Source organism: Pecten maximus, chromosome 10 (assembly GCF_902652985.1).
Source record: "Pecten maximus chromosome 10, xPecMax1.1, whole genome shotgun sequence".
In the NCBI taxonomy this organism is placed as follows: domain Eukaryota; kingdom Metazoa; phylum Mollusca; class Bivalvia; order Pectinida; family Pectinidae; genus Pecten; species Pecten maximus.
Window position 1 is genome coordinate 24,065,239 of NC_047024.1, and position 26,521 is coordinate 24,091,759.

The window sequence follows — 26,521 nt, forward strand, 5'->3', positions numbered from 1 at the left end:
CTTGTACTTTGTCAATGTATCTATGCTACTCGATACTTTTGTTCATATTTTGCCTTCATTGTATCAATTTTATACCATTTCGTTTGCATGTTGGAATTTTCTTCTTGTATTTAAATCAACGTCGTAGTCTACAACATGCACTCATGTTGTCAGATCTGTACCTTCATCGTTATCCATACCACCTACTTACGTTGCTGATTTTCTTCTGTACCAGCAGCATGCTGTCCAGTTTGTGAGCCTCGTCCTTTTCTAAAAACCGGTTCATTTCCTTCTTTTGTAAGGCAAACAGTTCTTCACCATTATACCCGTCAAATGTGTTGATGCAGCTGAATTTGAAAAGACGTAAATCAATGTGGAATTAGGAGAGCGCGAATATAATCTGCGGCAAATATGCAAGTAGGAAGCGCCTATTTTTTTCCAGAGGGAAAGAGAGAGGATGATTGGTTCTGATCTTCTCCTTACTTTTCCGTTCTTCCATCGTTTTCTCTTAATAATTTGAAACGAAGCAGATTATCCATATTAATAGAGGTAAAAGGAACTTTCTGAGAAATAGCGATAATAAACTCCAAATGGCCAACAGTCAGCCATGGTGTTTTTCCCGACTACACTCAAACTTTAATAGGCACAACTCGGGACCAATGGGAACTTGGGAGATTGAGAAGTATCCTTCTAGTGCTTCTCAAAAAATAGCGACATGGCTGCTTGTCAGTCCTCCTTCTTTCCCGATCAGGCTCAAAATCGAATGAGCAATTTGAATATCCTACCATCTAATGACGGTGGGCTAAAATTCGTCTAGTCAGACAACCAAACCTGGTTATAACATCAGGTCACTTTATCAAGGACTTTTCAAAGGTATTGTATCCAACAGATGAAAGCCCACAACTTATTTTCAATAAACATTCAATACTGTTTAGGATAATACGGTAATGTTAGTTTTCATGTGATGCAATATTTAATAAACTACAAATGCGTTAGATTTCATTTAAGTACCATGATTTTCGAGAAAGATGTGCCTCGTTTACGGATAAGAATAAAGCTTTAATCTCCTTTAAGGCAAAGATAAGTTTATAAGGATTTGTGTTAAAACTACTTGATAACAGTTTCCTGGTTAGTGGATAATATATATTCACTACACTATCCAATCACAAGGGACATTATAAGGCTTGTTTCCCCTTTTCTGATGTTTCGTCTAATCAAAATCAAAATAAAGATTTAACATAATCGACTAAGTCACCAAAACAAAAGGAAAGACAACACCAGGATATTGAATAAAGTATACGGCAGAAGATTCAGACACATTTACAATTTGCTAATAACATTTTGTTATCTTCTAAAGTTAGATATTTTCACATATTTTATGACGACCAAATTGCAATTGGCTTGTTACACATACTGCCTGCTAAAGCCCTTGGTGAGTAACCAGTCCTTAACCTCGTCTGGCTCCGAGTATTTCGATATGTACGTCGTTCCCTTTGGCGCCTCAATCACGTGGGTACTAACTCTCTTCTTCAGTTCATCATGTAGGTCATTCTTAGGAGCTGTCGAAAAGAACAATGTACAAAAGAGCATTAAGATGGTAGGACAAATTTATATGAGAGTTTAATAGACAAATTAATCTGCGTTCGACGTACCTGGTTTCGGCTTAACAGACGGTTGTTTTGACTTCTTAATCGCTGGAGGTCTTGTAGTTGGTGGTGGAGGCGGTACCGGGCTTTGGGGTATCTCGTGTCTTCTCTCTTCACGCCTGTCATCTCGTCTTTCATCTCTTCTCTCGTCGCGTCGATCTCGTCTGTCATCGTGTCGTCGACCATCACGTCTGTCATCATGACGACGACCGTCGCGTCTGTCGTCATGTCTGTCCCAAGTGCCGTCACGATCAATGCTGTCCTCGTTACTGCTGCTATAGTTACTGTCGTTATGACTACCGAACGACCTGTCACTCTTGTCTCGATTACGGTCCGGTCTTCTCCCCCGCCCGTCATAGTCATTATCATCACTATCTGGAATTTATAGTATAATGTTGGTTTATTAGATTCGATAATATATACCAATTTGGAAAAGTTATATAATGTATACATCGTATATATCTTTTTTTATTATAGTAGAGGTAAGATATCGATCTGCATCACTATTCTGTGATGTAATATAACTGTTGAAAATATTAAATACTAAAATAATGATGAAAACTACCGCAAGGTAACATCATAACAATAAGTATGTCGTTTGAATTGTTAAAATCATTTTGTCCAGTCACACCGACGGTGTGCTGTTGACATTTTCACAAGCTACACAGGCAGACATCACAATGCCAAATGTCGAGGTTATGAAGCAGATTTTTGACTTTTGTTACTTTGAATACGGGTCAAAGAAATCTGCTCTTATCCCACAGACCTTCATGATTTGATACAACTTGGTGGTTGGTTATCATTTCAAATGCACAGAAAAAAAAGTAATGTTAACTTGAAATGTATATATTGTAAAGAGTAGATCGTTATTGTCTAGTTGTAATCAAAGGAAGACAATGTATTTGTAAAACAAAAACAAAGATAAAATGAGGTGACTAGAATAGAACTCATATATATCTAATTTCAATATGGTGTTTCAAACTCTAACGTTAATTCAAAGAGAGATGTCAATAATGATGATAAAATAAAAATAATGGAGAAAAAAAATCAATACATGTAAAAAACGAATGTAATAATTATGTTGTACAATGTATAATATATATTTATATAAAATATCAACATCATATCTCATATAGCAGTGCTTTGATTGTAACAAGAGAGTATCAGAATACAACACCTTACATTTATATCTTGTTACTGTATAACATGAAATATCCGTGTGCACTTCCTTTCGCGTATTTATATTCGTGATTTACATAGCAACGCGAAAACAACGAAAGGTTATACACAAGGAACGTGTCATGCTATACAGTGCCTTATCAATGCCTTATTTTTTTTATTTACCAAACAACGGCAGTTTTAGCTTTTACTTTAAACATTTCACGGATCAGAGGCTCATGAGACAATCAACTGTATCCATATAACCGACACATTTCGAACAAAATTTACGAATAACTGACAGCAATTAATTTCGTTGCACTATGTTTGGGCTTTAATACTTTCCATATGACAAACCAAGATGTCATGTTGGTGCAGTACTTTACCAATAATTATATAAAATATATTTGCTATATTTCCGTCATTTTTGTTTTATAGATCATTTGTCGATAGACATAATCAAAGATATAATCCATTTACGAGGGTTTCAAAACAAAATTACGAATTTTATTGATTTATAGGGCTTCTCCATATCTCCCTATCCAGATTTTGACATTTCTTTTCTATAGAGTTCCTCCCTTGCCTCCACAGTGAAAACCATTAGTCATAGAGTCGTAGAAAAAAGAAGCAGCTGTATGATGCAGATCACTTCATTTCTACTGTTCAACTCAATTTATATTGAAATGTGCTGTAACAATGTGGTCATTTTTGTACAATTATCTGGAACACAGGTATTTGACGGCTTTTTATTTCATTTACGGTGGTATAAACGCAATTGAATAGAAACTATTTACATAGCATTTTATATAGAGACATACGTAAAATCATATACTTTGTTACTAGAAATATTAGATATCTTCACCCCATCCCTTGGTCAATAAAAATTGGTTCTAATTTAGTTCTACATTTGGTTCGATTGTCAATAGTACGCCATGCAATAACTAGGATACTTTTGTGTTCGGTACGTTATGTGGGAGAGGATATATCATTTCTGACAGCCATTTTTTCTAACCATGCTGGAATAACAGTTCATGTTTTACAATATTTAAACGTATTTCATTAATAATTCTTGACCTATGGTCAAGTTTAAAAAGGGAAATACGAAAAATGCAAAAAGAGAAAACGATCACATATAAATGGTTAAATTCATTAATTGTCTGGTGGTAACATTCCTTGATACCCACACAAGAACAAGCGTAACCTACATTAAAAATAACTTTCAGTAACCTTTAAGAAATAAATGTTTGTCATATCTCGTGGGGACAATCTTTTTCTAGAGACTAGTTCCAAAACTGGCCAAAAATAATTATGGACCAAAAGAAACCAACTCGAGAAACGCACTATCCCTACAGTAGTTTCTATTAATTACTGCCATAAAGACTTGCTCGTAATGGGTCCGGGGTATAGACGATTTGAACACCAGACCATCCTATGGGTATCCTGCATAACTGAACTGAACACACTAAAATGATATCCTGAAATCTACCATCATAATTTTTTTGTGTGCAAGTTTCTCTATTATTCTCGTCTTTCTTGTTTGTCGACAAGTATTGTCCAAATATGTGTACAATTTTGTTCCGATCTGTACCAAAGTTGAATAAACGCAACATGGTGGAAAATAGGAACATACAAATGAAATGTGGGTATGAATCGGGTGCTTGTCAGAAAATGCAATATCAAACAGGAAATTTCAAAATTCAATTAATTGGAATGGTTCAAATACAGTATAAAAACTGGGACACACAATAGGTAGGTTCAAATGGGAATTTACATATGGAATTCGAGAAAGTCTCGTGCAACACTTTTAAGACAAAAATAAGTAGCCGTAACAACTTTCAAATGACAAGAATCCGACATGGCTACCTATTGGACATGCTGTTTATGAACAAGTAAGTGAAGCTTTCGTATGAATTTTCATGAAAGCAGTACGCAGTACAAAGAAAAAGCTATAAAAAGAACTAAGAACAGACGACTCATGGCCCCAGGCCGATTATAACAGCCTACCATCTGATAGTGGGTTAAAAATACACTCATGCAACGTCATTCAGACGTCTAAGTAATTTCATGTTAAATCTTATTTTACAAGCCGTGTTAGGGATATTGGATCGGAATTTTACAGGCTTCTAGCATGTATTGTTTTGCAGAAATTACCTGTAGATTTAAATAACTTAGCTACCTCATATTTTACCATTTGTCCTAAACAGAATCTACGTATAATTAGTGACATAGACCTTTGATCTACCGAATCAAACGAAACACCGTTCAAGAAAGAACCAGTGTACGAGATTTTGAGCAATCAAAATATTTCAACTTGTGTTTTGATATTAATACAAATGTATTGCAACAAAATAAATCATTATTAAATGCCGTTCTGTTATATATCCTTACCTTTGTCTTGTAGGTATTGGGCGTCATCATCATCATCATCATCATCATCGCCGTGGATGCCTTAGTGAAACGTGTAATGTTAGGAAGCCTCGTCCCAAGATCACAATTTCAACTTTCAAAATATCGAAACCCTTACCCAACCTTCGCACTAATTAACTTGTATTAAACAATACCATAGAGATGCTTCCCTAATTTCCCTGATTTCTGAAGAAAGAACAACATTAACCCTCTGCCTTTAATATGACATTATAGACATGTAGCATGCACAATTCTGCTCGATTCCTTTGTACAACGGCATCGCCTTCGCTGTGCCTGTGGAATTTCGTGGGATTTATAATTGTCAGAAGTCACCTGTGTCAACTCAAGTCCAAAGTAAAGATATCAGTCCCTATTTGTCGCATACATTTACCGTCTAGAGTCAAATGCTTCCCTGCAGTCAAAGCATGACGAATCAAAAGACAATTTTCATGATGTATGTGTATTTATTCATGTTAACGATAAACGCAATACAAACGTTATCCATATTATATGAACATATAAATGTGAATATAGCCTTCTTATTTCAGTAGTTACCTTTTATATCATGTTCACAACCTTAACAGCAGCAAGTGAAGGTAGGCAGGTGCGTCAAAAGGATAATGCTGGGAGTTACAAAGACCGGCTTCTCAACGAAAGTATCCCTTCCAGTAAATGTTAAAATGCAAATAAGGAAGATGGAAGCGAAATTATATTTTACCTAGCACCTCAAGTCAGTAAGACAAAAGGATATTTATTTCGCTACAGCTTCTTTCCATTAGAAGCAAGTTTGAATTAGAACCGACGGCCAAAGTCTCATTCCACCATGAATCTCATTAATGCTTAAAGATTTGGTTAAATGAAACTCTGTTCGCATTTCCCCATATGAAGTTTTAAAGACTGGCCTTCATTCTACGCATGAGTACATAAAACACATACAAAGTAGCAATCCCATCATCAAATGTTGGAAAATGATGTATGGCGTTGACAAAAAAATAAATTTACAATATTATAAGAAGCAAACTGGCATGCAAAAATAAATCAAATTACGTGCGTAGTGCTGAAACACATCATTAAGTGCTGCATTAGTAGGGATAGGGTGGAGTACAAATAGGAAAGCAGACTAGTGTGAGGCTGGAATATACTCTGAAGCAAGAACAGAACCCAAAGCCAGGCGAAATACGGAGTTAGTAAACGTCTCTGTGAAAGGTGAAAGACACGCAAGTAGATTATCCTACATTGTGTAAGGAACAAATCCCACACCTCCACCGAATAAGTTCATTTCGTTTCTTTATCGCCATTTGCCTTTCACAGAGACAACGTTAAGATGCGAGTATGCAGAAAAAAATCGGCTGGACGACAAACAATTCACCGCTACCAAGGTTTGTAAACAATTAGTTTGTATTGTTAGTTATTGTGTTAGTCCTTCCACACCACACGGTAGATATTAGTCCAATAGTGTATCTTTAATTACGTCTGTGTCTGTATATCTATTGCGTCCCATTAATATTTGCAATAAACACACGTCAAAGTCCATTCACGCCTATGCTAAGCGTGCTTTAAATAACGTATTACGCACATACCAAAAGACGTTGTATTGATATATCATGTAGTTATTATTAACACATAGTTTAAACGAAGTTTATGAATACCAAATACTTTTAAAACAAAAGAATCTCATTTTTAGAACCAAATTTCCGAAATGATTAGGTGCAAACTTGTCTTAATGTAAACAAAATTCTTTTTAGATAATACGTAAAGAAATATATTTTCTGAACTTGAAACATAAAGTATACAGAGTTGTGCAAAAGTATAAGGAAATGTGCTGTAGACTAGACTTCGGTGCATATTACTGTTTTCTGGTACAGTCTTTGTTAGTCAAGTAGGAGACCTAGGTGATTCCTCTACTACAGATTGTCAGTTATTAGTATACCTATTTTAGTGCATGCTACACAACATCACGCCAACCCAACATATACATTTTGTCAAGGCCACCATCCGACACGACATCCGACAAATCCAATGTGCTCTGGGATCATACTGCAAACTTGCCGTGAGGTATGACCCAATATCGCAGGGGAACTTTACCCTCAATTGATTTGCTTGCCTCAGAAATGCTTACTTCTTTGGGTTTTTTTTTTTTTTTTTTTTTGAGAGCTGCTATCTGGCAGAATTCGGATAAAATAATACAATCTGCACTTTTTCAGAAGAATGCTACCCTACCTGACAACACGAAATTATATAATCCGAAGCCAATAAAACCTTGCCAGCATTCCTTTATCGGCACTTACCTTTACAAGGCCACAACTGCACACAGGATTACAATAACAGTAACATAGGGCCTGTTATCGATATTTTTCGTCTTTCCAAAATGATAATTGGTACAAATTGATGATCCTAGTTCCTCTCTCATACAGATATACACTAGTAAAGTGATAAAACGAACATACCTACCTAAGGAAATTTCTGATTATCCTGGGGTGTTGGCATCAATAGTTTACAAGTAACTAACTAATACTAAATCTGCTGTCTATCATTAAATTCCATATGAGGTGTTCTGTTGTAGCAAGTACTATTGGGAACATACACAAGGATATTTATCAATATATTCAGTGGTGACATAGGAATAACAAAACATGTTATGTCGCATCCGATCACTGATGTTATCAGCATTTTTTCATATATATATCTATATATATTTTGACAGTTGTGATAAATATAGTCTAAAATCTAATTTGTAGAAAAAATGGTTTAACAAATCCCCTGACCCACCTAAAACGAAACAAAAAATCTGAGAACAATGCAAAACATAACACTTGCATATTCTCCCATAGACAATGAAATCGTGGGTTCCAGCAACTGCATTGGCTATCCTGTTGGTTATTGCTTTCATTTTTGGTTCATTGATAAAGCGCCTAATTAAATATCCCATCTATATAAAGCTATCACAGTCCTGTATTTTGTAAATATAAAACCATTAGTTTGATACACACAAACAATGGCTAAGACTCCTTCAGCTGAGGATTGGGTTAATCACGAGGCCTTTTCGTTTATGCTGATAAACCGGTGTGTCCGTTTTTAAAGGTAATTTCCAACCAAAATCTTGACAGGCCTGCAGATTTTACTATCAGGCTTTGACAGTCTTTGTCAAGGATCGTCTGAAAACCAACCTAAAATCACCAGGTCCTTATTTCTTACAAACAACTCTTGTCCCACCGATTCAACAACCAAACGAAAAATGGCCAAGGTCTTCAAATCCTAATTCCACTATATGACCACATGTAAAACATTATTGCTAAGTACAGTACACATTACCCTCCACTTTCAGTGTATGTTTTCCTAATTCATACACATATCATATTTCACTAATCTTGATTCTGGAAGGCATAAATGGTAAAAATTCCTTACTTCTCAAGAAATATCTAATCTTAAGGTCATCTGATTTATCAACTTACATTATCTACATAACCTTGTTATAAAACAAGAGTGTTACAGAATGTGCATAACATGAGGGTTTATGGAATGCATGACCTTGCGGTTATCAAAAATCCTGATTTACAAATGCCATTGTGCTTAAAAAGCACAGAAATCTCTTCCTTCTTGTATTGGCAAACTGGTAGGAAGGAGAATAACTGGGATGGAGATAGCAAATCTGATTTCTCTAATTTATCGTATAAGTGTGCAGCTCTTGCACACTCAGAATCTCACCAATATATAATCGAATGGTAGTACATAAAATCAAACAGATCTATCTCCCTTTGTATGTAAAACAATTCATTTACAAGTGTATAAATGACAATGAGATAATGTAGATATGACGCATATAAATGTGATGTATATGATAAACATTTTGATATTGGTTAATACTTTGAGGGTATGTTCGTATTATGTACATACAGAATTCTCTCCCTTTACCATTCTATTTACAGAACAAATGGAATAGATTTGACGAACACGAATGGGAGAAACTTTAAGAAAAAAAAACATATTCTTTCATATAACTACATATTAGGTATTTAACACAAAGTCAGTATACCAAATATTGGAATTGAAAAGTGCCAGGTGAAAAAAAAAAAAAAAAAATCAATACAATAACAGCATTTGTGTAAAATTTAAACTTTCCATACCGTAATTACCAATATATATCTTATATTTGGGCTCATTTATATATGTATATATATATACGTAATGTAATCAATATATGGATCTTTCGCTGTCCTTACAGCAGTATACACGAGCAATATATACATTTCATGTATAACCGCCTGTCCATAGCACTTGTCAGAAAAAAAAAGTAGGCAATTCTTTTCTTAAAATAAATGGGGAAATGATCTAAATAAATAACTAAAGCTGTAGGTAAAAGTGTTTTTTCATCAATGCCATTCATTAATTTCTGAATTTCAAAATTCAATCTGGCAGGAAAATGAAACAACCATATGACCACTCCTAACAAACTGTTTCACAACCGTTTTCCCATTCCTTCCTATGACGATACTACCAATGTTACACATAGTTTTGAAACATTAATTAATCTAAAAAGAAATTCTGAATTAAAAAACATTTTGATTAGATTTAATATCAGCACACCCTTTGGCTAAATATATGAGGTGAGCTGACATAATTTTACAAATACAAAATAAATTTCATATCAAAACTATCCTGCTCCTATACGAAAATTTGGAAAAAAAAATCAGATGACAACTAATTCACCTGTTCAGGTAAGAAATATATATACATTGACCAAGCTATAAATAGTATTAACAATGACGCAAACTGGAATGTTGTGATTTTCTTTGCACTCTCCCTGTTCAGAATGTCCATAGTCCATAGATTTTTTCACACAGTATAATAGTTCTAGAACAAATTTTCAGTTACATTTTCAAATTTGTTTTAGATCGATAATCACAAATTACTTGTTCATAAAAAAACCTGCTTTAAATATTTCAATAATGGAATAAATTTACAAACAAGTAATTGTGAAATTTTATCCATGTGAAATTAAAGATAATTTATTTCTAGGGAATTATCATAACACAACAATATATATTTTATTCCTGAGAAATCAAGTAAACTTGCTTGCTTTCTGTAATTGAAACATCAACATGTTTGAAAATTACTGAAGTGATCTTATATTATGACATATTTATATAGCTTTGATCCTAGTGCTCAAAAGTAGCGCAATGATTCACCTCTACGAGCTCCCATACGGTTGTCTGGGGGCATGGGTGGAGGCACGGGAATGTTGTGGCGTGGTGCAATAGAGATATTGTAGTCTCCACTGTGTCTGTTATTGAAGTCATTCTGAAAAATTAACAGCATTGAATTGAAATTTTTTTTTACATGCAACTTGATACAGAATTTTTATAACCAAAGATTTTTATGAATAAAGATGTACTTCCATTTAACAATGTAAGATCAAAATACAATGATTTTTAACCTTCAAACTTAAAAATATATAGCAAGAAGTTATTACCATATAGAGTATTTACTACTTTCCTGTTCTGGTCGTCATATAATATGGAGTCGTAAATATCTAAATTATGTAAATCTCTCACATTTCTCCATCTTGACTTTCCAATGATAGCAATTGAGAAATTAATAGCTATTCAATATTCCAAATACTCTCCAAAAGCACAAGAGAAAACTATCCTAAAACGATGCAATGAGTAGATAACTCCAGCCAAAAGAGCAGATAACTCTTGTCTGTGCAGGTCTATAGTGAACCATCCACCTTTGTTACGGTCATGCATACATGCTCTGTACTAGAAATACAAGTATACACCCTTATACCATTGGTGTTGGGTGGGGTTAATATTCTCTTTAAAACTCGCGTTCAAAATTCACGTTTTTTTTTTAATTTCTTAATAATCTTACAGAATTTCTCATTGCAATAATTTTCTGAGAAAATGTTTTTAGTATAATGTAGAGAATAAAGAGATATTTCTTCTACAGGAAAACAAACCAACAAAACACAAACAAAAATCTCCACATATCTACCCACTTACCATGGAAAAAGTAGTTTATATATTTATACATCTGTCTTTTTTTCTTCTGAACGATTTAAGAGAAAACGAAGAAAAGTGTTACTGAGAAAAGAATCTGTACAAATCAGCCATTAAACTAATAAAGACAATGAAAACCTCTTTTGTTAAATTAAAGTTAAAACTACATAAATGGCCTACAATATCACCTATATAAGCAAAGATCAGTTCCCTTGACCAGTTTTGAGAAATAACCTAATTTAATTACAATGAAACATATCTAGTTTCAAGTAACGGTACAGCAAAATAGAGGATAAATGTTAGTACAGAGTCCGTTGAGATTATACATTATATAGTTCTGTTCTTTTGTGAAGTTGTATATACATCAAGTTAGGGTATTACTACGACGACGGATGTAATGATATGGTCCATCACATATGTTAGTAGGCCATGCATGTTAAAGAAAGTCATGTGATGCTAAGATTCTTCTAATCTGTAATTTCAGTTTACTTTGTATCCAAGTTACTTCATAACTAAGAAAAGACAACTATTGATGAAAATATCAGAATTATTTGAAGAGTGTTAATTTGTTTTTAAGTGTCCTAAGTAAAATACACCACCTTACTACTCCACATTAGTAAATAGGTCTAAAACCAACTAAGTCTATATTCCTATAGATGGCCATCAACTTTGTGTCCCAATATACTTCCCTTCCCTTGCATCAACTTTGTGTCCCAATATACTTCCCTTCCCTTGCATCAACTTTGTGTCCCAATATACTTCCCTTCCCTTGCATCAACTTTGTGTCCCAATATACTTCCCTTCCCTTGCAGTCAGCATGTCCTGGTATTGACCGAAATTATCATAGCATACATTTCCCTATCTATCATAGCATACATTTCCCTATTTTCTCTTCAATCTAAAATATTGTTGGGGAGGATACTTTCATTCGAATCCATTAATTAATTCTAAATATTAACTTCATAAGTAATTTTTACTATGGCTGCGTTTCTCATCTTTCTGTAATTTTTTATGATACATGTAATTGACTCATGCCAATTATTTTTCAGGGTAAAAGATGGTACATGAAATGAGGTGATGTTTCCTTGACTTTAGTGGGCAAACACATTTTCTAAATGACTCAAACAAGATATGAAGTAAAAAGGATTTTTTTGTTATTTCACAGATGAAATTAAAAGAAAAGTAACGGCTTTAGTTTTGAGTCTTCTTTTCTTACGATATAGAAAAGGCAAAAAGATCTTACTCTACTGATTTTTAATCATTATTATAATTATACATAATATAGTATTTCCGAAAAGAATCTTTTGAACAGTTTGAATAGCTATGACAATTTGCCCAGACCCAATTGACCACTGACTGACCACTAGGTAGGTTATATATATATTGACCCTGGTTAATTGACCACTGACTGACCACTAGATGGGTTATATATATAGTGACCCTTGTTAATTGACCACGGACTGACAACTAGGTGGGTTATATATATAGTGACCCTTGTTAATTGACCACGGACTGACCACTAGGTAGATTATATATATTGACCCTGGTTAATTGACCACGGACTGACCACTAGGTGGGGTATATATATAGTGACCCTTGTTAATTGACCACGGACTGACCACTACGTAGATTATATATATTGACCCTATTCCAACACCTACTTGCTACTTCATCCCAAGTCAGACAAGTCTGACGACCAATCAGTTTGGAGCGACCTGTAGTGTTCTGGGAAGGAGGTACTGTAAAGGGTTGAAAATCACCATAGCGATGAGACAAAGACAACCAATCAGGATTGATATTCCCTAACAATCATGATCCTTACAAAGACAAATCATGATTGTAAGTGTATTGATCATTCATCACACCTGTGATAGTCTACAAATCTGGACTGCCAATCAACAAAGACCTGTATTGGAAGCCAATGAATATAATATGCTAACCACAACTTCAAAATAAGGTTCCAAGAGTACCTACATATACTCTGTCAAGATACTTTGATATACAGGTAATCTGCCTATATTTTCTTCATAACCCTCCCCAAGTTCTGTTGATGGGTAAGGATCACAACAGAGATTTGTTGATCTTTAACAAAGGATACAGAACTTACAAATTTAGTTCATAATTAGCAGATATTCAAGAATAAAAAAGTAGTTACGATGAAATAAGAAGAAGAAAAAAAAAATGGGTCCCTGAAAGTCCAAACAAACAAGGAAAAAATTAGACAATTCAGGAGGAAGAAGAAAACTGTGCAATCAAAACTATGGTAAAGTGAATATTAGAAATTCTTTAAAAAAAATGAGAAAAATAAATAAAATCTCTCTATGTATATAACAACCAGGTTGGGATACCAACTGGATGGGTTAGTCACAGTACATGATGTAGCCACTGTCTTAGCCATATCTTTCATGAAGCAACTTTTTGGTAAACAGAAGACCAAGCCAAACTACACAAATCATATTTCATTTCATACAGGTACTCATTTATTTCTATGATTATTCATTAATTGAATTTGAATTTTAAATGTTGTCTAAAAATATTATTAAAACCACCAAATAGATTTTCAACAAATATTGATGAAGGTTTTTCTACCAGATTATGATGAAATGTTATTGGTTTAATTTCATGGCTTTATCAGAGATAGTGTTATTCAAATAGTGGTCCAATATTCTGCTTTGCTTTTTATTATTTTTGAAAAGATGTATTCATCAAGAAAAATATTGTGATGATTAATTTGAATGGTCAATTTGAATCATCAAAATGTTCATTCACAAAATACGGAAGAGACAGTAGAAAGATTAATTTCATATTCAAGGTGTGATAAGATATGTTGTACTCCTATACAAAGCAGGCTGGGCGGATGTTGCCATAGCAACAGGTGTTACGTAAGGCTTTGGCAGGTGAGATTATGCAAATGCTATGTTTCCATGGTGATCTTACGGTTGGGCAGGTCGGTTTGACCTAGTACAGGTCAGGGCTAGTGTTGCCTATAGCGGGCACCCTAAAGGGAACACAAGTAACATGTTGCCTTGACGACAAAAGCTCGACAATTCATAACATCATAACAAAGTAATATAGCACTGATCCCTTGTTACACCGTAGAACATATACAAGCCACGGCCATTTTCAATAGAAAACTAGAAAAGCAAGAGAACTTGTAATTTGCAACCTGGTTACTTAATTTTTAATAAGCAAAAGTTGAAAATAAAACATTGCATTATTTACAAAAAATTATATTCTATGCAGAATAAACTGAGAAAAAGCTTTCCAAATATTTTTCAAACCAAAATTAATATGTTTAACAGTGCCCATCATTATTCTCCCTTATACACATACACAATTATTCTGAAATAAAGAATACATGGTCTAATGTTAACGATGGTCAGTTATATATTAGAGTCTAATATTTTAGGTTTTCATTGGCACAGCTAAAACAGTTCCAATTCTAGGTTAATTCTATCCATTTGCAATGCACACAGAAAATAAAATTATCTAAGAATTTCACCCATTTCTCCCCATTAAGCTCACAATGGACTGGTCTGAATAAAAGGTCAAGGAGAACCATTGTGCCGGTAAAGGGGAGAGAGGGTGTAATTCCCCCTAATGGTAGAGCACTGGACCTTTCTTACAACATGTAGTCCCTCCATTTAGAAATGCAGTACAGCATTTTGCAACTCACAAAAACTCTTAATTTGATAACATATAGTTGCTTAAAAACTATTCCATGAATTTGGCAATAACTACATATGTTTTAGCAAAATTTTGAAGTGAGTTATATACATATATGTACAAATTTTGTCCAATTTGATAGATATCTTTGTCTAAGAAATATTATATATTTTTTTTTATTTGGAAAATCAAACATACATAGCAAGCAAATTATAATTTAGCACAATCATATTAAATAGCACAGACATGTTTTTGTACCACAACGGATTTGCTGCAGAATCGAATTCTAGCACCAGATACTTTGTGCTCCAAAGCTAGTGCAAATAGATTGGGCTAGATTCAGCATGTTTACAGAATTTGTTAAACAGTATTTATTAGAAACCAGATTTATGTGTGCTAGCGATTTTATTGCATGAGTATTGCTAATAACTTAGAAGGAGTACAATTAATATTGTGCTTCCCTAATTAACAACCTTATAGTATTAATTTCCACTTTTGTCGTCCACTTTCCCTCCCTACAGAAAACAGGATCGGAAATTTAAGTCTGGAACTAAAGCCTCCATAAGAATGTACAACTTTTGATTTTTTTCATCAATATCTTCAATAATATTTGACTTTTTATTAAAATGTTTTAGGCCGACCTACCTATGACCTAATTTCATCTGCTTATAGCAATTTAACAGCAGTTCGACTGGTTTTGAAGTATTATCAAGACATAATTCTCATTTTTTGGACTGTACATTTTCAGAACACTGGCTATATGATGAAGATTTAAGAATATTTGATGGAGAACAGAAGAAGTACATGTTTATGGTCCAAGTGCAATTGTTGTTGTTACGTACAGGTCATGTGACCTGAGGGGCAGTGACCGTTAGGGAACTCAGACATGTTATGTGTGAAATTTAGGGTCCTGACCTATTGTCTAGAGTTCAAAGTTCAGGTGCTTGCTTACCCGGTCGGCTCCAAAGTTTGAGGAGGGCGTGTATTCCTTCATTATTGTGTAGGGGGCGTATCCCTGTTCGCCCATATAATTCCTCACCTTCCACCAATTACGACTGCTGTCAATTACCTTAAACAGTAAAAGGTGTTTGTTTAAAATATTTAAAAACCATTCATATTGTAATTAATAAACATACATCATTAATATAATAAATTCAAAATTAGTTTTCGCCAATCAACAAAATCCATCAAAATTATGTTTTTACCCAAAACATAATATTTCTTGACGATGGAAACGTTATTGCTTTGTCTCCCTTCTATATCTTCAATGAAGTGAGACAAAAATGGAATTAAATACCATAAATATTTTTACATCCAAAAAGTTAAGTCAAGTGCTTCCCAAAATATCAGCTTTATCCAACTTTTTGTATGATGTACTACAAAGGATATTTCTGAAAAAGCCATATATATGATCTATGTGCTTGCTGCTGATGATATCTCATGTTATATGGAGGAAAGCATCAAAGTGATTCAGATCCAAAAATGTGTTTGTTCATAGTCTTATAAATGTAATGTATTCTGGTAATCCTTACACAGGCAGAATCTCTGTATTGTATTTTATTGTAATAGTGCTGACTCACAACTACCATTTGACAGACAACCAATGTCCATTGGATGTAGCATGTATCAAAGATTACACAACATAAGCATGATAAGATTTGACTGCTGTACCTCCACAATGTCTCCTTTCTGAACTGTGATCTCCTTTTCATTTCTGCCATCTCGCTCATGTACAATCTCATACATTCTGAAAAATATATTATTATTACAATTTTGATTTTGTTTTTTTCTTTTTAAAAAATGTGGCATCTGCCAGAAAGCAGACCTATTTCATAAAGATGTAGCTTGACACACAAACCAAGTCTTGGTTTTCTCTAATTCACAGCTGATTTATGCCCAAAACTTTGTTCTAGATGTAAAACTGATAATCTAACCTCATGACCTCTGACCTTACCCCTGACCATTGCCCATAAGAGTGACATAAATTAACCTTAGACCCCCGATAGGTAATTCTAACCTTTAACCTTTGTCCATATATGAGTAACATAGTTTGACCTTAGACATTGTATAAAACATTTTGACTTTGGTTCCTGGAGGCGTACACTGACCTCTGACCTTCACCCCTACATCAGTAACACATTTTCACCTTTGTCTTTTGGGGTGTAACCAACTCCCACTCTATATCATTAACAAATTCTGAAAACTGTTTGTAGATAATCTAACAACAAAATTTTGGTCCTAATACCCAAGTAATTTACAATTAAGTTAATATTGGTTTATAACTGGTCAACCTACATTTTGTTTTGACTCTGTAGATCCTTGGCAAACTGTAAGTTTTCCTCCTGTCTATTCTTTGGTTTGGCTGGGGTCGGGCTGGGTCGTGATGACTGGTTTATTCCTTTATTTCTATTGACAAAAATTAAATACCACACATAAGCTTAAAAATTCAAACCGCAACTTAGTAACTTCACATGTGAGAATTGACTATTTTTCAAAAAGATTAAAAAGAAATGCAGAAAAATCATTAAGCAGAAGTTTAAAAGCCAAAACTGTTACATTTACCACAGCTACCAAATTTTAAGATTCAGAAGAAATTAAGTTTGACATTAAAGTCTCTGGCTGGATTATGTTGTATTTCTATTCGCAACTTAAACAAAGCGATATTATTATCAGTGGCTTCAATTACTGTTTTTTACAGGTGAAATTAAAACAATGAATTTCATCATTTATATGTGTGAAATATGTTGAGATTTTCATGAAGATACAGTTTCTGCAACATCTAATCCAATTTTTATTAATACAATATTTGTATTCGTAAACCAATTTTCTCCCATGAAAATATTTCCATCATCCAAATCTTATTTTTCCAAAACTTTTCCGTAAGATATCTCAAGTTGCAGAATATATTTCTTCAGTTTTGGAGTTATTAAGGTTAAATGTTTTCAATAACAAATAGTGATGTTATATGTGTGTATATCAGTACAGCCGCAATATGTTTATTATGTAGGTCAGTGTAGAACATGAACCGTAACAATCATGCAACCTCTATCCAACTATTAATATTCTGCAAACATTGTAATTCTGGAGGGCAAATTTAATTGGAGGGCAAATTAAAATCTCTTTGAAAACTTTGATAAGTTTCCCCTCATAATTTTGTTTTTTCATTCCAATTTTTTTTCTTTTCATTCCAAATATTTTTGCAGCAATATTTTCATCGCATGTCGAAAACTAATGAGTTGAGAGATTCCACTGATGTATAGATGGTCCCCGAGACCATGTCCATGTTAAAGTGTTAATTATATACAACGAAGTGCATAACCGGTTGTATTACAGACGGCAGATTTCGTTTTAATATTGTAAGTTTAAATTTTTTTGTTAACTTTACAATGTACCAGTTGCTGTTATTTTTTTTTAGGTAAAACCGCAAAACAAACCACCAACTGAGTAGATACATAGTATACAGTGTTACATAGAACATATATAGGATTTCAGTCTGGACCTGGCAGTACAAAATCTACATATCGAGCCGATTCAATCTCCAAGTGTCTTAAATTTCTAACATTAACGGAAAATCAACCAAAAATATGTTCCGGAATTTAATGCTATTTTCACATCAAATATTACCAAAAATATTTAAATTCTGGGTTAAGATACATAAAGCTTTCAAAGATTCCTACAATCAAGTCCAGAAAGTTTGTTAAGTTGAATACACATGCATGGTAAATATGAACATAGAGAATACATCATGGGCTTACACCCTACAACATCAGATATTGTACAAATAATAGATGCAAGTAAAACCATTAAACGAAGCAGAGATGTTTACCATATAGAATCTTCTGCAGTCTTTTATATGATCTAGTCAATTTGCTTAGATATTTCAGTAGTAAAATAGGTAGTTTGAAATGATGTATTCAGAAGGAAACAAATTTTTCTTGCTGCTTCATGCTGAAAGGTTTTACTTTTTTATACACATATATTAATATACCTGAATGTTCATCTATTCATGAAGAAATAGATATGAAAATTATACAGTGCAAACAATAGTCTTTTAAAAAATAAATTTTAGCATGTAAATATTGACAATATTCACATATGTATCAAACATAGGCCTTTAACCGTCTCATCAAAACAACAGAACACTCTTGTTCCATTTTAGACTTTGACAGGAAAAGTCCAGCAGAAAACATGCTGTTCCTTACTCACCAAACTTACCGAGCTGAAACTCGAAAATATTTCTACTTCTGAGCAATAAAGTTGTTCAACAAACTTTTTTTTGTACGACCTCTGTAGGTTTGGTGAATGTAGAACTTGAGAGAAGATGCATAGTATATGCACATTTTATTTTCAAACTTTAGGTCACTATAAGAGTACAGTGATTGTAAGATGAATTTTAACCAAACTTAAGTCACTATAAGAGTACAGTGATTGTAAGATGAATTTTAACCAAACTTTAGGTCACTATAAGAGTACAGTGATTGTAAGATGAATTTTAACCAGATTTATTTTTCAGTTTCATCACAACAACTTTGTATTCTCATATTTGAGATAAATATTGCCAGAACCAAGGAGCCTTTAATAAAATGTGTGTAACTGTAGTAACATACATTGTACACAACCATCCTCAACAGTTTGTCTTGGCTTCAATAATCGGATAAATCTGTAAACAACTTGCTGTCATCTCTAAAGATCTATGCTTGGTCATTGTAAAATAATAATTCTCAGTTGTAAACAAATCAATTCTCAGTAATTATAACAGGTAAGATATTTAAAACTTTTTTTTCTCATTTCGCCATAAGACAGTGGTAATGTTGAGGAGGTTCATGACATTTGACCAATGTCCAAACACTCGGACCGTTGTACAGACTACAAAAGGGTTTACTGAATATCTTGGAAGGCTTTTAAAAATTTTCAGATCAGGCAGTTTTGAAAATATGAATAAATATGAATAATTTTGCTGCCTCAATTAAAATTTTGTTTTCAGAATGGATAAAAACAAGAGATCCCAGAGGGATCTTGGCGCCCACCATTGAATGATCTTTATAGGTTCCATGTCAGATTGATCTTTTCTCTACTTTTCCCTTCCTCTAAGTCTTACTAATTTGTGTAAATTCAGAAACAGCCCTCTAGTACTTTGCAAACAATTTAAGATTTAGCGATAATGGCTGTCTGTTGTTTTCGGATTGGTCCGAAAATGCAACACCAGGGACCAAGGGGAGCCTACATATGAAATTTGAGAAAGATCCCTTCAGTACCTTCTGTAAAATAGCGATAACAAACTTCAATTGTCAAAATACAAGATGGCTGCCTGTCGGGCAGGTTGTTTTCTGACTGGTCTCAAAATCCAATATGCATAACTAGGCACAGAGGGCAACCTACAAATGAAATTTCAGAAAGATCCCTTCAGCAATTTCTGATAAATAGCGACAACAAACTTGAATTGTCAAAATCCAAGATGGCTGCCTGTCGGCCATGTTGTTTTCCTATTGGTCCCAAGATGCAATATGCAGAACTACAGACCAAGGGCAACTTACAAAAACGTTTGAGAAAGATCCCTTCAGTACTTTCTCAGAAATAGCGATAACAAACTTCAATTGTCAAAATCCAAGATGGCTGCCAGTCGGCCATATTGTTTTCCGATTGGTCTCAAAATGTAATATGCATAACTAGGCACCAAGGGGAACCTATATATGAAATTTGAGAAAGATCCCTTCAGTACTTTCTGAGAAATAGCGATAACAAACTTCAATTGTCAAAATCCAGATGGCTGCCTGTCGGCCATGTTGTTTTCCGATAGGTCTCAAAATGCAATATGCATAATTAGGCACCAAGGGGAACCTACATATGAAATTTGAGAAAGATCCCTTCAGTACTTTCTCAGAAATAGCGATAACAAACTTCAATTATCAAAATCCAAGATGGCTGCCTGTCGGCCATGTTGTTTTCCGATTGGTCTCAAAATGCAATATGCATAACTAGGCACCAAGGGGAATCTACATATGTAATTTGAGAAAGATCCCTTCGGTACTTTCTCAGAAATAGCGATAACAAACTTCAACTATCAAAATCCAAGATGGCTGCCTGTCGGCCATGATGTTTTCCGATTGGTCTCAAAATGCAATATGCAGAACTAGGCACCAAGGGGAACATACATATGAAATTTGAGAAAGATCCCTTCAGTACTTTCTCAGAAATAGCGATAACAAACTTCAATTATCAAAATCCAAGATGGCTGCCTGTCGGCCATGTTGTTTTCCGATTGGTCTCAAAATGCAATATGCACAACTAGGCACCAAAGGGAGCCTACATATGAAATTTGAGAAAGATCCCTTCAGTACTTTCTCAGAAATAGCGATAACAAACTTCAATTGTCAAAATCCAAGATGGCTGCCTGTCGGCCATGTTGTTTTCCGATTGGTCTCAAAATGCAATATGCATAACAAGACACCAAGGGGAACATACATATGAAATTTGAGAAAAATCCCTTCAGTACTTTCTGAGGATTAGCGATAACAAGAATTGTTTACGGACGGACGGACGGAGGGACGGAGGGACGGACGGACGGACGGAGGGACGGACGACGGACCACGGACGCAGGGCGATTTGAATAGCCCACCATCTGATGATGGTGGGCTAAAAAGAAGAAAAAGAGTTTTCATGAAGAAATCCCCTAACACCATTGTAGTGTAACTGGCCGTGTGCTGGTAACTGGTATGAGAAGAATAGACATTCCCCACACCTATCAATGTGTTTCTCAACATATTCCTGGTACTGTGCTACGTTAGTGTTGGGAATCGCCCCTGGGGGCGGCTGTGATGACGGCTTTGTTGACCTTGCATACAAATCCTCCTCGACATCTGGTCGCTCCACTGGTCTAAAACTCCGCCCATCAGGTCGGGGGTATGGCATCATAAGGTCATCAACCTGAAACACAAATTATTTGTGACAATATTACCCTCGATAATTGACACAGGACTACAACCTGGAAAGAATATTTTCATCTAGATTTCCCTTTGCCACTTTTTGCAAGGACAGTTAAACTAAAATAAACTTAATAAAGTTAATAGGGAAAATGATTATAGCCCATTTCATAAAATGCATCCTTTTCCCTACAGACTTTCAATAAAACCTTGGTATTTGGACCAGAAATACATTTACATAACCTCAAAATAACAATTCTTAGATACTATCTGAATGACCGTATGTCTATTCAGTAAAACTTAGAATGGAAAGTTGGAGGTTCTGTGATTTAAGTTATTATATATAGGTCATTGAAGTATTGCACCAAAGGAATTTAAACAATTTTGTTAATGAGTCAACTGCTATCATATATTCTAATGAGAAGTTCACCATTAAACTTCATATAAGAGTATCCAAGAGTAACTGAGTTTCCTACTAAAGTACAACCCAATAATACAGGGACATTCTGATAGACCTACACCATGTGAGTTGTAAGCCTTGTTCCTCTGGTCTATCTGATGACCCATATTGTTAACTGCATTCTCCATCATCATGCGGCTGTCTGGGGCCACCGGAGGGGAGGGCGTCCAACCGTTGAAGAATCGAGGGTTGTACTGTTCCATTGGTCCGTGATACTCATCCCTGAGGTCATATATGGATAGATATACAGGTCAATGGGTCAAAGTTGAAATATAAAACAAGAATTTTTTTTAAAATGGCGGCCGACAGATTCCGAATTTTTTATTTTTATGATAAAAACAACCTTGAATGAAATGCCGCGCGCCTGAGAACCAAGTATATTTTTGCTTTACTATTTTCTGTGAAAGGGGGGATAACTCACTTGGTTGTTGTCCAGTGTTGGCCCAGGGCCTGCCATAGTTCCAGTTCTTTTGAGGTCAGGCAATTGAGGAGGAGTTGTTTAGACTCTGGTGAAAGGAGAGGGAATCTGGCATGGTTTGCTAGATCAGCCCCTCCATGTATTGGGTCACGACTTGCCTCGAAGATGAGACTGAGAGGTGTAAACAGGAAGTGGACAAGCTCCGGAGCATTAGGATCGTGAATGTGTGCCTTCAGCTTAGCCTGTCAACACAATAACAATTTAAAGGTGCTACATCGCCACCAAAGACTAATTTCATTGAATGAAGACTAAAATAGCCTGTTGTATATTTTTACATAATACCAAAAGTTATATATACTCATATGTTACTATCACCCTCTAAGAAGTTTCTAATTGTATCTTTTATACTAAAAGTAGATAAACAACATAATGGATCTTGAGGAAATTCAATAATGCCCCGCCTCTAAACTGTATGTTACTATTAGTTTTAAAAGTGATCATTTTTTGGTGTTGATTACATAAATTTCGATACAATGAGAGCAATTTTATGCAGTCAAGACCTTGTCAATGATATAGCAACTTTATTACAGCTAGCTAACCTATTACATGGATTAATCATATCAGAGTTACGCCCCTTTGTGTATCATATAACTTATGATACGTAAATGGACTACCATTTAGATTTCCTTATAATCTTACCAACAAATTGAAGGCATATTTAAATTTCTGGAAAATGTCAACAAAGTCTTCTGCAGGTGGAGGTCTCGCTTTCATATTCAATAATCCCTCTAAAAACGAAATCAGAAAAAATGCTAAGTAAACTCTGTCAATGAAGAATGCATCTTAATAAGACAAAATTTAGTGAAGCTCTCGAAAAGATGACTCGTAAGAATTTAGCAAGCTCTCTTGAACAACAAGGCAAGAATTAAGAAACTAGCAGATCAGATTAGATGGCAAATAAAGAATCTGCTCATTTTGATATTCTACGTAGTTTTTATAAATATATTAATGAAAGGAATCCCTTCGTACCTCCTCCACGCGTTTTGTGTCTTCTGGCATTACGTTCCCTCTTTCGTCTTTCAAGTTCCTTGTATGACTCGGCTGCTGCTTGGAGTCGAGAGACAAATCTCTCGATGTCATCAAAACAGCAATTTAGTAATTGCTTCAAAAAGAAATCAAGAACATCCATTATATAAAGAAATCTGCATTGAAATTGACAAAGTACAGAAAAACTGCTGCGTGGAAAGCTTGAAAAATGTTGTTGTTTTTTTTTGGTTTTTTTTTTAATGCACTGTTGTACTTGTACTTTCAATTGACTAATTGACTTTCTTAAAGTTTGGATAGTTTTCAAAGTTTCAACATGTACAGAAAACATTTTCTTGACTTGACGACTTTTTTATGTAGTTCAGCAGTATTACTGTAGGTACATACCACATCCCTCTCTAGCACCTCGTTTTGTCCAGAGTCCTCCATGTTTGGCAAGTAGGATGCACGTGGGTTCATAGACTGGCCCAAGCCCTGTCTCTGACTCACACCTGTAAAAGGTAAACACAGGTAAACACAGGTAAACATAGGTAAACACAGGTAATCACCATATACATGTTGTACATACCATCTTTTGTTAATCAAAATGATCAAAAAATATAAAGAGGTTTTTACTGTGGTAGCTAAAGAACTGATTTTCAAAAAAAGAAAATAATTTGTGTCCGAAAACTTTTCAACGTATATTTGTAAGGACTATTCAAGTAAAATATCTAACATGATAACTCCAGATTTGTCAAACAGGGACCACCCAAAGACGTTATTTAATTCAAACAGTATTGTACAATAGACTTCATTTTCTCCAAAACCCACCATGCATAAAATTTTCTTTATTTTGGAGTCCTCCCATTTGATATATATTTTAGTGGAATAGCCCTAAGAAAAAATATATAACAAACCTATGCAACCTGTCGGACTTAACTTGGTACAGGACAGTATTTCTATTTGTCAAACTATCCTTTTTCACTATATCAACACAGGCAGATCACAAACCCTACAAAGTTTGCCTTCTATTCATATTGTTACAAAAAATTGCAAACCCTGCCAACGCAGTGTTATACATGTAAAGGAATTGAGCAAGTACCCAATTGTTTTAAAATGTAAATATAAATAGTATTAACAATGCTAGATTTCATAGTCTCAAACAGCATTAAGATACCATATTATACCTTATTTGTATCATAGGCAGTCATTGTAATCTGATTTTTATATTATGGCAAAGGATAAGCTTGAACCAGAATCATAAAAGGACTTACAAGAAATGGGTCGGTTATTATCTCAAATATGGTAAACTAATAACTAGACAACTATGCTCTACACTAATTCTTAAAAGCATTAATCCAGTAAGTACACACGGATTGAATGATAACTAAATATGTCAATGTCACTACCAATCTTACAATGACAAAGACAATTAAATCCACTGAAACATGTTGCATATAATATACGCAAAATGAACCAGGTTTTTTTTCTCTATAAAATGTCGGAAAAGTATAATGAATATTCTAAACAATGATCACAGTAAAAATAGTATTTCTTGATTTGAAGCGCCGATTAGTCACTTGAACTGGTAATATATTCATTGGATTTCAATCTGCTGGAAACTGTTCAGACTGAATTATGATCTAGGTATGTTTAAAATAAACTTTTAAGACTTTCTGTCTGACCAAGACTTAATTGCAATGAAATACAAATATATCGGTATTACTTTACAATTTGTATGATTTTTTAGCTTTTTGATTTAGTAAATTAGATATTTTGATGAAAATCTTGTTCTTATAGAAATGTGATATACATGTATAGTGAATTTTAGTAAAAACACTGCAACATGCAAACAAACTACCAAGTTATGTCTGCACTTGATAACCCATCAAGGCTTCAACATTACTGCATTAACGTGCCTGATGATAAAATACAAACACCATGGTGACCCAGACATCCAGGTGATCAAAACATCCAGGTGAACAAGACACAAATATTATCCTTTGTATGGACAAACTATGGAACTCTACACACACATGCTAAGACACAGGCCTGGTTTGTATACTACAGTTCTGTATATATTATTGTATATCCATTTTACATGCAAAACAGATATGTTTAACACAGCTGTGTGACATTTACAACGTGATGACGGACATGCACTCCTCAGTTCCTGTAAACACAGCACTCAAGACATCTGTTAAACATTATCATAGCCCCATACCAGCTACAGACAATACAAAATTTGCAGTGAGCTCTTCACTTTAAACATCATTGACAGCTTGACAACGATCACTTTCAAACAAGACGAAACATCATGAATTATTAATTAAGGTGCACTTTAAAGCCTGAAAATGCCTAAAACATGCTTGACACACAAAAAGGACACAATGTTTGAGCACATCCACAACATGCTGGAATGTTCTGCTATAAAGCGTCATCAAAATCAAACTTTTGTACACTAGATACTGGAAACAACCATTAGACATGCCGCTAACTCTTCTGGTGTACGACTCTGAACAGATACACCTGCCACAACCCTACATGCCCCTAGATACGGCAATTTGTCGACTCACTGGAACTCGCATAGTTAGCCACAGTGCTACCCCCACCGTAATCCGGCAGGGTGGCATTCTGGAAATCTTGGTCGACCCAAGTCTTGGACGATGACTGATAGCTGTTGGCGACTTGGTGAGACTGGGGAGGGTCTAAAAACAGGCATGTCTTTATTAATCACCCACTTATCTACACAGTCAACACTGCCTGTTAATAGGCTCCAAAATATAACTCAAAAATAAAACAATAAAAAACGCAAACTATATTCCTAACAGAGCATGCTTTCAGAA

At 34.5% G+C, this 26,521-nt stretch overlaps 1 protein-coding gene across 1 annotated transcript in view; it reads right to left on the reverse strand.

Moving 5' to 3' along the window:
• Positions 1 to 26,521, reverse strand: part of LOC117336605 (epidermal growth factor receptor kinase substrate 8-like protein 1) — a 70,139-nt gene that overhangs the window by 9,807 nt on the left and 33,811 nt on the right. Inside the window, exons 12-25 of the mRNA XM_033897216.1 lie at positions 26,252 to 26,383; positions 24,084 to 24,187; positions 23,682 to 23,814; positions 23,352 to 23,440; positions 22,656 to 22,894; positions 22,294 to 22,456; positions 21,594 to 21,778; positions 17,150 to 17,260; positions 16,526 to 16,601; positions 15,807 to 15,923; positions 10,356 to 10,487; positions 1,632 to 2,007; positions 1,394 to 1,538; positions 191 to 326 (exon numbers count right to left, since the gene is read on the reverse strand). Of these exons, the coding sequence (XP_033753107.1) occupies positions 191 to 326; positions 1,394 to 1,538; positions 1,632 to 2,007; positions 10,356 to 10,487; positions 15,807 to 15,923; positions 16,526 to 16,601; positions 17,150 to 17,260; positions 21,594 to 21,778; positions 22,294 to 22,456; positions 22,656 to 22,894; positions 23,352 to 23,440; positions 23,682 to 23,814; positions 24,084 to 24,187; positions 26,252 to 26,383 (2,138 nt within the window). The remainder of the gene's footprint in view (positions 1 to 190; positions 327 to 1,393; positions 1,539 to 1,631; positions 2,008 to 10,355; positions 10,488 to 15,806; positions 15,924 to 16,525; positions 16,602 to 17,149; positions 17,261 to 21,593; positions 21,779 to 22,293; positions 22,457 to 22,655; positions 22,895 to 23,351; positions 23,441 to 23,681; positions 23,815 to 24,083; positions 24,188 to 26,251; positions 26,384 to 26,521) is intronic.